This window comes from Neovison vison, chromosome 14 (assembly GCF_020171115.1).
Source record: "Neovison vison isolate M4711 chromosome 14, ASM_NN_V1, whole genome shotgun sequence".
Classification (NCBI taxonomy): Eukaryota; Metazoa; Chordata; class Mammalia; order Carnivora; family Mustelidae; genus Neogale; species Neogale vison.
Window position 1 is genome coordinate 37,678,907 of NC_058104.1, and position 12,714 is coordinate 37,691,620.

At 61.8% G+C, this 12,714-nt stretch overlaps 1 protein-coding gene across 1 annotated transcript in view; it reads right to left on the minus strand.

Moving 5' to 3' along the window:
* Positions 1–875: 875 nt before the first annotated feature.
* Positions 876–12,714, minus strand: part of NSMCE1 (NSE1 homolog, SMC5-SMC6 complex component) — a 36,784-nt gene continuing 24,945 nt past the window's right edge. The window contains exons 3-8 of the mRNA XM_044234185.1: positions 7,093–7,214; positions 6,144–6,221; positions 4,977–5,123; positions 2,548–2,664; positions 1,493–1,613; positions 876–1,067 (exon numbers count right to left, since the gene is read on the minus strand). Coding sequence (XP_044090120.1) covers positions 988–1,067; positions 1,493–1,613; positions 2,548–2,664; positions 4,977–5,123; positions 6,144–6,221; positions 7,093–7,214 — 665 coding nt within the window. The 3' untranslated portion in view covers positions 876–987. The remainder of the gene's footprint in view (positions 1,068–1,492; positions 1,614–2,547; positions 2,665–4,976; positions 5,124–6,143; positions 6,222–7,092; positions 7,215–12,714) is intronic.

A 12,714-nucleotide genomic window follows, 5' to 3' on the forward strand; every position in this document is an offset into this window, starting at 1 on the left:
CCTGGTGACCTCTCCGGACCCGCCGGCTCTGGCCAGGTTCTTCCTTGCTCTAGCCGGACGGGGCTGGGCTGACTGATGCAGGTGGAAGACAGGGAGGCGGGAGTCAGGAGTGTGGCAGGTGCACTGAGCGGAGACGTGTGGGGCAACGGGCCCCGGGGGCTGGAAGCTGTGACAAGATCCAGAGAGCGGCGGGGCGCGGGCCAATGGCGGGAAACCAGGGAACGTGTGCGGGCTGAGGGCACAACATGTGCAAGGCCTCAGCGGCCAGGAACAGGCGCTTTCGGAACGGCAGGAAACACCATGGGAGGGGAACCAGGCCAGGGGGTCGGTGAGATGGGCCTCGGCACCGGCCCCGGAGTCCTTGGTCTCGGGCAGCGCGGCACGCTGACGGGGCGGGGGGGGGGGCAGATCGCCGCGGAGGGAAAGCCCGGATCCAGCGGGCCGGCTGCGGCCAGGAGCAGGGCGGGCGGGGGCGGAGGAGGCAGGGCGCTTGGACGGGGCTTGTGGCTGGCTCAGTGCGGGGAGCCGCGGTGGAGGCATCTAGGCCGAAGGACGGCTGACGGCCGGGCTGCCCGCCACCAGGCAGGGGTGGAGGCACCCAGTGAGGAGAGCAGCCCCCAGCCATCAGGCAAGCGGCGTCTTGGGCCAGAGGGTCTGGACTGTGGGAGGCTGGGGAGGGCCGGGTTGATGGGACAGGGGACCCAAGCGGGGGCTGAGGCAGAGCCGCCGGGCCAGTGTCGGGTGGGAGGAGCTCGGCCAGCTTGCCCGGCTGGGACCCAAGCCAAGGGGTTCTCCGTTAGCCGGAAGCCCAGGAGAGGACCAGCCACCCAGGAAGCCTCCTGGGGCGCGCGACCACAGACCGAGGCTGCAGCAAGGACCCTTAGTGACTTTATTCCAAACCTGCTCACACGTGAACACTAAGCAGGGGGGTTGGACACGCCGCTTCTCTCGCAAACCAGCTCTTCTGCAGTCCCCAGAGCGCAGCAGCTAGTGCTGCCGGGACCGCAGGGACCTCTTGGTGGCCCTGGACGTCCCAGCCTCCCGCTCCTTCTCAGGGTCGAAGACTTCTGGGCACAGAAGAGACCAGAAGGTGCCGTGAGCAGCAGCTGGTGGCCGCGGCTACGTGTCGCCTGCCGAGGGCTCTGTCCTCGCCCTTCCCTGCGGACCCCCACCCCCAACCACGCTGCCGCCAGGAAGGCGGGGGTCACCTCCCACCTAGGGATGGCTGCCAGGGTGGGGGGCCTCATTCAGACCAGACGCTCCCGTCCCTGAGAGCTCCCCTGGTTCTGAGAGCCCTGGGAAGGGCGCGACGGGAAGGCCTCCGCACACTGCACGAGCCCCTTCAGCCTGGGGGGTCGGGTCCTGCTCACACAGACCCGCACGTGCGGAGCCCTTGCCTGAGCGCTCCCCATTCCCAGGTGTCCCCTCGGTCCTGCCACCAGCCCCTCCCAGACCTCAGGGTGCAGCCCCCCAGCACCCCAGGGACACGAACCTGGTATCTCGTGGGGCCAGTAGTCATTACAGTGGGGGCAGCGCGGCTCGGAATTGGACTGGAAATACTTCGCCACGCAAGGTAGGTGCATTCTAATCCCACACGTCTCGCAGCTTTGACCCTGAAACCAGCAAGGGGATGGCCATGGAGCCTTGTGCACCCCTTCCACAGGGGCGAGGAGAAGGTCCAGCAGGCTCCAGGGTTTTGTCCTCCAGGCCTGGGATGGACACGGAGAACCCCAACGCCCTCAGCACAGGGGGCTGTGTAAGAATCGTTACTACCGAATTCTGAGAAACGAATGTAGACGGAGAACACTCCAGACTCTAACAGCGGGCGCCTGGGTGGCTTGGTGGGTTAAGCGGCTGACTGTGGCTCAGGTCATGAGGCGTCCTGGGATCGAGCCCTGCATCCGGCTTTCTGCTCAGTGGGAAGCCTGGTTCTCCCTCTGCCTCCGCCCCTACCTGCTCCCCGCCACCGTGCGCTTTCGCAAGTAAGAATCTTCAACAGAACTCTAATGGGCAGAACTTGGTGAACGGCGGGCCAGGCCACCCCAGGAACTCGGGCTCCCAGAGCACACGGGCCTGCAGCGCGTGCAGAGCCAAGCACATGGCTTCAGCCTTCCAGAAGGCCGTTTGGAAACGCGGAGCAAAGGCTTTAAGAAAACGTGTCCGCCGTGCCAGAAACTGCGCGTCCGGGAAGCCAGCCCAAGGCATCAACTCCAGGACAGCTGAGCAGAGAGGCTCGGGGGGAGCGCAGCTGACGGCGCAGGAGAGGGAGGAGTCGGGGAAGAACCCCAGCGTCCGGCGCTGGCCCGCCCGCAGGGAAGCCCCGGCAGACAGGCCGCGCAGAGCAGAACAGCAGCGGTCCCCACGGCCAGACGTTCCCACGCCGGCGCCAGGATGACATGGGCTACACGCGGCCTCTGAGAGCCCTGGCCTAGAGCTGAGGGACAGGGGGAGGGCAGGTAGGCACGCGCATGCTGGCCCCGGAGGAAGCCGAGGGGAGGCCCTCTGGTCACCCCCCACCCGCCCCCGCCAAGCTGGCCAGTAGGGTACCTGGATGAGGAGGCTGTGGCAGATGTTGCAGATCTTCACGGCGTCAGGGTACGTCTCCCGGATGTACTGCTCCATCTCCAGGATGGCCCGGCTGTGCAGCGTGAACTCTCCTTCCTTCTGCAGGACAGAACGAGGCACGGCAACGGCTCAGCCCTCTGCTCGCCAGCCCCTCGCCCGCCCGGCAGGCGCACGGCCCAGGGAGCTGCTCGGGGCTGCGTGCCCTGCACGGCTCTGCACGCTCTGAGGGCCCATGTGCTCAGGACTGCGTGCCCCTCGCGCGGCCCGTTTCCACCAGCCCCGGCCAACAGGTGTCCACGCCGGCCCCTCGGCACAGCCGCAGGCCGGGAAAACCTAGGCCGAGACCGAAAAGGAAGCCAAGGTGAGGCTCCCCATGCCCCTACCTCGGCAGCTCACTTGTGCCGCACAAGCGTGAACCGGGGGTGGGGGGAGATGCCAGCAGCCCCCTGAGCGAGGCTGGCCAGAGCCCCCCTGCAGGCCTCCCCGCCAGGCAGCCCTCCTGTATCCCTGTACCGCCTTCAGCTCCAGGGTCAGCGCCTCAGTTGGGGAGGAGCTGTCCTGCGTTTCCTCCGCTCTGCAGCTGGACCTCAGCGAGCCGCCTGCCCAGTCTCCGGCCCCTCCCAGACCACAGGCCCCAGGCGGCGGCGCCAGGCCCGGTTCTGCTCTGTCCCCAGGCCTAGTGTGGGGCTCCGCGCTCGGCAGCCTGGAGATGAAACTCCCAGGGAAGGTGACGTCGACCCAGCGCCGGGACCACGGAATGCCCGCGGCCCCACTGCACAAGCTCACGTTCCCGGTCAGGCCTGAGCCACATTTACTAAACGTGGGCTGTGCGCCTGGTCCGCATCGCTCATGACCCTGCTTGGTCCTGTGGGGACCCTGTCACAGGGAGGGCAGGCGAGGTGCCCTAACCCCAAAGAAGACCCAACCTCCCAAGATCTCCCAGGCCCCGCGGCGCAGCGGCCCCTGAGGCCTGGAGGTGCGGCTGTCAACAGAGGCCCATGCTCCAAGGCTCCATGCCCCTGGGCGCCTCCCCAGACCCCACCACCGGGACACAATCCTGCGTGTGCCCTGGATGTGCCCAAGCCACAGGGCCAAAGCAGGTGCGGGGCTGCACGGAGCGCATGGCTCCAGGGCGGACCGGCAGGTGACTACAGTGTGTTTCCTCCTGAAAATCCAGGATTTTCTCACCTCCCCATGAGGAGCAAGTACATCTTGTCTGTTTGGGAGAAATTTTGAAGCAAGTCCCGTCCCCCTGGAACGTCCCCTCCGGGCCCAGCCCTGGTCGCAGCCATGTGGCTGGAGCGTCCGCAGGGCGGTAAGGCTTGAGGAGTCGTAGCTCAGTGGGTTAGCACCCAAGTACTGCCCAAGAACATTCCCTCCTGCCGGGCCTGCCCCACAGAGGAAGAGAGCCCAGGACACAGCAGGTATTGGGAGCGGCTGTGACCCGAGCCCGGGCCTGGATGGGGCTCTGCCCCCGCCAGAGCCGGGACATCACCCACGCCACGCAGCTGCGGCGCGTCTGACTCGGCACCAGAGCCGGGGGCTCCGGTCATCACAGGGCAGGGGGCAGACCCCAGGCTGCAGTGGGCCCCGAGCAAGGACTTGGGCCACAGCTCTGGGGACGAGAGGCAGGCTCTCCCCGGAAGGGATGTGGCCCCCAGCTGCGGCTCTGACCATGGCGTGAGGAAGCGGAGGGCTGCCCTGAGCACGCCGGGCGCAGACACAGGCACTCAGGGCCACGGCTGAGGTCGGGTCAGCACGGGGCCAGCCGGCCTTGGGGTTCCTGGCAGCAGCACTGCCTTCTGCGGGGACAGCCCGGAAACATCTGCTCTGCTCCAGTCTGCAGTGGCAGCCACGGGGTCTAGAAACGGGGATGTCAGCACCATCTGGTCCCTTCCCGGCCATCTCCAGCACCTGCCCCCACGTCCTCCTGGCTCCTTCCAGCCAGCGTCTAAGCGAGAGGCCCCGAATCAGTGTAGCACTGACGGCAAGAACCACCAGGACAGCGATCCCTGGGAGCCCGGCACCGGGCGCTGGACCGGCCATCCCGTTCCTGCCGGGCTGGGGACGGGACTCCTCCCTGCTCACAGAAGAGGGACTCCCGCTACCCTGGCCAGGAACCAGGCTCAGATCTGATGCCAGAGCCGTGCCCGCTGCCCCACATCTGCAGCCCAGGGCCCCAAGCCTGGGTGCGGTCCCTGCTCTGCACTTCCGGCTGCGGCGCTGCGGGCCCCTCATGGGAGCAAGCAGGAGGCTCCGAGCCCTTCCCATAGGGTCCCGGTGAGCGTGAAAGCAGGTGAAGCACCTGACACGGCCCAGCTCAATGGACAACCACCAGATCCAGTGTGGTTTGGGAGGGAAATTTGTCATCGAAACAGTGAGCCGAGCTGGGACACCAGTGGCCGCGCTACCTCAATCAGCCATTTGTTCTGCACGAACTTCTGCAGCACCTGCTCCGCCTCCTTCTTCCTCATCTTCTTGCCTTTAAGTTGGTCAACCAGGTTCAAAATATTTGTGGAAGATGCAAAGCCCGTTTCTGAGTCAATAATCAGTTCCAACTGGAAGAAAGCAACAGGTACCACCTTTATCCATCAAATCGGTAAAAGCAATGTTTGAGCAAGAACCCCGATCCTGGCGGGGAGGGGGGAGCAAAACCGCTCCTGACCGTGGGCAGAACTGGGCCCCCAGACGCTCTTTCAGGAAGCCGGTCACGTAGGGCACCAACAGCCACAGCCACAGCCTGTCCTGACTCGGTGCGCAGCCTGCGACATCATGCCAAATGACTGACCTTAATGCGCCCCAATCAAGAATCCTCTCGCCCCCCACCTCCCTGAAGGGAGAGAAGCTGGGGAATGAACGGAGGCAGCACCACACACGGGGGAAAGGCATCGGGGCTGGGGGACCAGCTGGAGGCAGACAGGACGGGACAGCAAAGTCAGGGAGGGGCAGGAAGCAGGCACGCTCGGGAGTTGACGGTCCCCAGAGGAGGCTCAGAAAGGAATGGTTCTAAGACTAGTCACCAGAGACCGGGACTGGCCAGATCTGGATGAGGCCAAATGTCTTGACTGTCTTTATGTCCTGGTCCTTAGAAGATGCCCCCAGGGCTGAGAACCACGGTGGTGGCCAGTGCTCAGCCGGGCGAGTGACAGGAAGGCTGAGCCAACGCACGGACGCTGGGGAGACAGCAGCGCCTCTCAAACGAGACTGCGGAAAAGGCCCGTCCGGCACCTTGTTAAAATGCAGACCCAGATTCAACAGTCTGGGTCGCGGGGACTGGGATTCAGCCTTTCTAGCAAGCTTGCTGCTGCTGCTGCGGGCCTGGACCATGGTGCCAGCACCAGGCAGTAACACTGGTGGCCTGCGTTGCACACCCGGAGGCCTGCAAAGCCAGTCTGGCTCTTCCTTCCGTGGTGCCCTCCCATCACCAGGCGGCGGTGAGCTGCTCTGTGACCCCCTGTCCACAGCCACCTGGGACAGCAGTGGTGACCCTCCAAGATCACGGTTTCCATTTCTGACGATGGAAGATAGCAGGTTCCCCAGAAGAAGCCCGGCCATTAAACAGGAGCTACTGTACTTACGGCCTTTCTGAACAGATCCAGCTCGTTCTCTGCGAAGTCTGAGGCCATTTTGGAAACAGAGGTCGTTGCCAGATTCACCTACAGAAGAGGTCAGCACGGTGGTCAGGCTGGGCCCCTCACTGGTACCTGAGCACTGGTGTCCAGGGGCTGCCGGCCACAGAGCTGGATCTGTGACCAGTCCCTATGTGACAGACCTCTGTCTCTAGCTCAGTCACATGTCTGCTTCTCAGAGGTTCTTAGAACTCCGAAGGTGGTGTACTATCTTCCAAGCCCAGATACATTTGGGGAACTTTTCTGCACACTGAATGGAGATTCACGAGCAAAAGGCACTGCCAAGTCCAGCAGTGAACAGCTCTGATTTACCGATCTAATCCAGTGTATCCATAGTTACTTGACACCACAGCCCTTCTGCCCCGGACGAGTGTGAGCGCCTGGCCGCGCCCCTCTCGGGTGGGCCTGGCTGGTGGGAGCCTGGTCTCCTTAGAGGGGCCTATGGCAGTGTCCTGGCCCAGACTGGGGGTCTTGTCTGCTCCACCCACCTAGTTCTCCCCTTGCTCCCCAGCCAGGAGGCCCCGATGGCTCTCAATCCCAGCGCCCCACACATTCTTTCTTCTCACAGGGTCCACATTTTATTCCAAATGAAAACCCACCTTCCTCCCTTTGATGCTAGCATTGCACACATTTGAAGGTACTTCTTGCATTTAGCTGTCCACAAACAAAACCCGTCTTGGGCAGTGAAGTGAGCACTGAGCTGCCAGCCCCCGGCCCTGATCACGGCACAGGACACTGACAGCAGCGCCGGTGACCCGGTAGGCGGGGCCGCCAGGCTAGGCCGAGTGTGGCGAGTGTGTCTGTCTCTCCCAGGGCAGGGCTGCTGCAACGGGCACTGCCACCTCCACCCACCGCAGTTCTGCACAGACACCACCAGAGGGCGCCGGCGCGCACTCACCAGCGCGTAAACCGGTCTCCCGTCGTCCTCGGTGGCGCCCTTCTTGATCTCGATATACAGGGACTCCAAGACACTGTTGATGTTGTTGATAAAGTCCTCCAGCTCCTCCACGGCGGCAGAGCCTGGACAGAAACGGGATGGGCCGTGGGAATCCAGAAAGTCTGACTGTCGTAGTCCTTCCATCCGCGTGAGCCAGGAACAGGAAAGCCAGGAACAGGTGCAGGCCAGCCCCCTTGGGTCAGGGCCAACCATGCGGCTTCTTCCTTCCCCGAGGACTCCGACAGGGAGGCCCGCGAAATGGTGTCTGACCCTGCCCAGCTCTTCCTGTCCTTGCGGGGAGCCCCCACCTGCTGCCCCTGCCACCCACTACACCCCTCTCCGCACACTTCCCACAAGGAGCCTGGCCCTGCGCCGCCTCACCCGCGCTGGGTCTCTCTCTACCTTCTTCCCTTTATCCGCCATCCAAACGTGTACTGAACACTCCCATGCCAGCCTGTGTGCCGGCTCCGGGTCAGGCGTGGGGTGGCAGCAGCGAAGACCAACGCTGACCAGACAGGGTCAGAGGACCAGCACTCACGGGGCTCACCCTGGAGAGGCCCCGCAGCGGGCACTTTCCAGCCAGCAGTCCGTCCTGCCAGCAGCCCTCTGAGGCAGGCACCAGTATCCTCCAGATGGGCAGCTAGGCCCAGGTGCACAGGCGGCTGGCGCACCCATGCTGCACCCCCGGGGCACCGTGAGCAGGGGGAGCCCAGTAGCATGGCTGGAGCCTGGGCTCAGATATGTATGCTGTCCTGCCTCCACGCTTCCCGGGGCTGCACAGGGAAGCCCCCTCCACTGTCCTGAGGCTGCCAGTCCATACACAGGGGGTACATACAGAACCCCGGCAGCGTTCACCATCCCTGGGCTGCAGGGGAGCTGGGGACAGGACAGAGCCAGGGGCCACTGAGGCTGCAGCGGGAGGCAAGAGCCCCACGCCCAGGGCCCTGCAGCCCAGGGGAAGGTCGCATTGTGGAGCCTTGCAGAGTCGGAAGCAGAGAAAGGACACGGTCAACCTTGTGTCTTGGAATTACCCTCTTGTGTATCGTGATACTTTTTAAATAAAAAGTATTTTTTAAAAAAAGATTTTATTTATTTATTTGACAGACAGAGATCACAAGTAGATAGAGAAGCAGGCTCCCTGTGGAGCAGAGAGCCCGATGTGGGGCTCAATCCCAGGACTCTGGGACCACGACCTGAGCCAAAGGCAGAGGCTTTAACCCTGAGCCACCCAGGCGCCCCAAATAAAAAGTATTTCTTAATAGTTTTAACTTATTACGATAATTTCAACAGATTTATGAGAAGCAGCCAGCATACAAACAGTATGATACCACTTAGGTTAAAAATAACGAGAAAACTAACGAAGTCCTGCAGGAAAGGCCTGGAAGAAGAGCCACCAAGCTGATGGCTAAGGCCACTGCTAGGAGGGAGACGCAGATGGGTCAGCCCAGGACACTTCATCTGTGCTTGACTCCGCACAGAGAAGGATACTTCCTTGTGTACCTAAGGCCTGCTGAAGTTGAAAAGAAAAGGAGCAGTCACACTGGTGGCAGTGAAGGTCACAGCTATGCAGACCATCCAAGGGAGAGTCGTGACCCAGGCAGAGAGGCCCAGAAAAGCTAATGACAAGACCAGGACAATCACACCAACATGCAAATCACGGCAGGGGTCAAATCTTCCTTTTTAAGTAAACTTGTTCAAAGTTTAAAAAAAAAAAAAACCCTTTCAATAAGAAGGCAGCAGTGACGGGGTGGTCCAGAGGCGTGGGGCAAACGCAAGGAGAGCAGGACGCTGGAATGCGGCCCCGGCTGCCGGGCGCTGGAGCAGAGGCGGGCCGGCGGTACCACTTCCTGCCTCCCCTCGAGCCCTTCCTTTCCGAAACGCCTCCCGCCTCCTCACCCGCATCCCCGCCCACTCGTTCCGGAGGACGACTCAATTCACGCTTCTTTCCATGAAATGTTCCGGGCAGCCCCAGTACACCGGGCCTTTGCCGTCCTTCCTCTTGCACACCGCGGGCCGTGCACGGCCGGGGGGCCTGGGCCGGTGCAGGACGGCCAGGAAGCTTCTCCGCAGATGCGGAGCCCCCGCTGCTGCAGTGCCCAGCCTGGGAAGCCGGCGCACAGCTGGGGGGCCTTCGGGAGCACAGCCCCGGGGGTGACAGGGCTCCTCGTGGGCAGGAGCTGCTCCGTCCGTCCAGTATGACACAACGGCACGTCCCACCTCCCTCTGAAAGTGATCATGCACATTTTCCACCGAAAAGGCCACTCTTGGGTATGGTTCAGAAAAAGGTACCCTGTGGGCAGATCACAAACCCTCCCACAAGACAGACTTTCCAGCGACCTCGTCTGCATGGCGATGAGCTAACAGCCACTCCACGCCCTCCCCTCTCCCGCCCCTCCAGCGCGCTGTCCACTCTCATTTTTCCAGAAACATGCCTGTTTTCACTGAGCAAAAACCACCTAAAAGACCAAAAACAAAAATACCCCAAAACAAAAAAACCCACTTCCTACTGCTGTCCTCGTAGGAGCCAGCCACCTGCTGAAGAACTCACGTTCCCTCTGACCACAGCTTCCTATGTCAAGGGCATGTCCGCACCCCGCCTACTGCTCACACTGTGCGTGCTTCTCATGCCCTCTGCCACGCTATCTCCTCCTCAAGGGAGAGAATATACTTCTCTTGGGGCACCTGGGTGGCTCAGTGGGTTAAAGCCTCTGCCTTCGGCTCAGGTCATGATCTCAGGGTCTTGGGATCGATTCCCGCATCGGACTCTGCTTAGCAGGGAGCCTGCTTCCCCCTCTCTGCCTGCCTGCCTGCCTACTTGTGATTTCTCTCTGTCAAATATAAATAAATAAAAACTTAAAAAAAAAAAATACTTGTGTTCAGGAACACCCTCTACCCAGCCTGAGTTCTGAGGCCATCGGCACGGTGCCGTGCTGCCGTCCCAGGCCCACCCTACCTTTCTGGGGGACCCCAGGTGAGTCTCACCCTTTTCTCATCCCTGAAGGCCACGGACTGCCTCACTTCCAACTTCGCGAGTCTAAAACACATCCCTCTGACCGGCTCTCTAGCGTGACCCTTTACTCCAACCCCCAGTCTCCCACTCCCCCAGCGCCCTGGACACGCCCCCTCCCAGGCATGGACCAGACCAGCGGGGGGCAGGTTTCCGTGCCCCGGCCTCCTGCAGCTCCCAAGCAGTGCCTTCCTCAATCACCTGGCTGCTCCGCCACCAAATCTGGCTGCCCCACTCATGGAGTCACCTGGTAACCTTGGCTGATAGCCATTTCCATCTCTAAACAGATCTTAGCTTTTTGTTTGTTTGTTTGTTTTAAATTTTCTTTCTTCAAAAGTATGATTTGGGGAGAAAATAATTCCAGATACCCATATCCGGAGAACTGGAAGGCAGGGAGCTGAAGGCCCCAATCTGAGGTCAGGAGGAGCGGCCCCAGCCTATCGGACGGACCCTCTCAATCTAGAAGGGACAACAAGAGAGCTCAAGGTGGTTCCAGCTCGGCCACCAAGAGGTGGGAAGGTGGGAAGATGGCTTTGGCCAGAAGCTTGTCCCACGTCCTGGTGCCCTCTGGGTCCTGCGCGCTCCCCAGCCTGGCCCCTGGCTGTCAACCAGTCCTATGTGTCTCTGTCCCCAGTGCCCTTCCGACATGGTTCTTTTAAAGGCAGCCAGAACTGGGGTTGTTTGGTTGGTACCAAGCTTCCCAACAGGCCCATCAAGTGTCACGGGCACAGCGGACGGGGGCTTCCAGACCTCCAGTCTTCTGAGGAGCTGTGTGCACGGCCGCGCCCCCGCGCCCTGCCCTGTCTTGAAGCCGCAGCGGAGAGGCTCTAGTCTGCAGATCTGTACGAGCGGCCTGGGCCGAAGGAGGATCGGAGGACCCCTCGGGCCCCGGGACCCCGTAAGGCTACGGTCATGACGAAGCGCGTGAGACAAAAGGCCGAACCACACACCCTGGAGGCGCCTGCTTCCGGTCTTCGGCCCGCCGTGCTGATGACGTAGAGAAGAGTGACGTCACTCCTCCCTTCAGCGCCCAAACCCACCGAGAAAGAAGACAGGCTTCAGCTAAGTATCCAAGTTGCCAGATTTGTGCGGTCTGAGCTGGGTCAGAGGCGGGTGCGTGCTCCCGAGCACACCTGCGGTCAGCTCGACGGGAGGACCTGCTCCAAGAAGCTGTGACAAGCAAGGCCCTGGGCCCGCCAGCACTGTCTCCTGTCTGAGAGCAGGAACCCCCACCCCAGGGCGCGCAGCCCCATGTCTAAGCCAAGCAGAGGTCCACAGCTCTTTGGAGCCCCCTGGATCCTCCCTTCTTGGGAGCAGGGTGTCCCCGGGCCTTCCTTGGGGGCTGGGGCGCAGTCATTGCAGACGAGCTACAAACGGCGAGCCGGCAAGCCCGCGGCTGGGACTCCCAGGAGTGCGTGCGGGGCACTGTTCACTCGCCTCACACCACCAGTACCGGCGACTGCGGCTCACGAATATCACCTTGAAATGACAGAGGCTTGGGGAGAGTCCCCATCACTTAGCAAGGGCACCCAGGCCTGCCCAACCCCACATCCCGAGCTCGGCGCATGAAGCCACAGGGCCTCCCCAGAACAGAGCAACTGCTCCTGGGAACACAGGCCCTACTTGTGGGGGCCGAAAGGCCAAGGCCCAGGAGAGGACAGAACGGCTTTTTCTTTAGCAGGAAATGCCCTTTCGATGGGACAATTAAAGAAAGGGGACTCAGGGCACTCCACGGGCTGGGGAAGCAGCCCACAAAAGGGGACACTGTTCCGCGGACAAGCGGCTGCTTCATTCTGAGAGACTGCTTTATATGGCCACTGCCGTATATATTCTCTCCTTTTCTATTAAAAGTCAATTTTGGCTCAACCAACAGCCCTCTTCTGGCTAATCAGGGTCCCTGCTTCCCAGCAGGCTACCAGAAATAGGGGCTCCCCACACATTGGGGCAGCGGGCATTCAGGAAATTTGCTGCCCTAACTTCTAAGCAACAAATAGTTTTGTTCCAAACCAGGCAACTATAGATAGAAAATGCTATTTTTAGGCAGAGGAAATAAGAGCAAAAAATAAGACCCCAAGGGACCAAACGACTTGTGGGCCAACTCACCCTCTGACAGGCCCCTCACCTGCTGGGGCCGGCATGGTGGCCCACCCGCGTGGCACTGGGGAGGGAGCGGGCCAGGCCCTGGATGGGACCTGGGAGCTGGGGCACACCGGGCCGAGGGGTGGGGGGGGCCTGGACTGGGAAAGGCTGGAGGGCAGGGACACGGGGCCGGAGAGGCTGTGCAAGTGGTCACATCTCAGCCTGTGACCTTCCGATCAACTCCTGGGAAAAGGGCTCTCTAGACACTCAGCCACGCGGCAGAAAGACGGGAACGGGCAACAATGCCGCTTCTGAAGTCTGGTCAGTGAACGGCCCCGGAAGAGCAGGGAGGGAGGGAGCGGCCTTTCAGGTGGCAAATACGTTCGATGTGCAGTCCTCTGTATCTGTGCATCAGCTCACCGTGTACCCCGCTTCCACCCCCTCGCGATCTCGTCAGGGCCTCGTGAGCAGCCACAGAGGCGAGCTGGGACACAGCA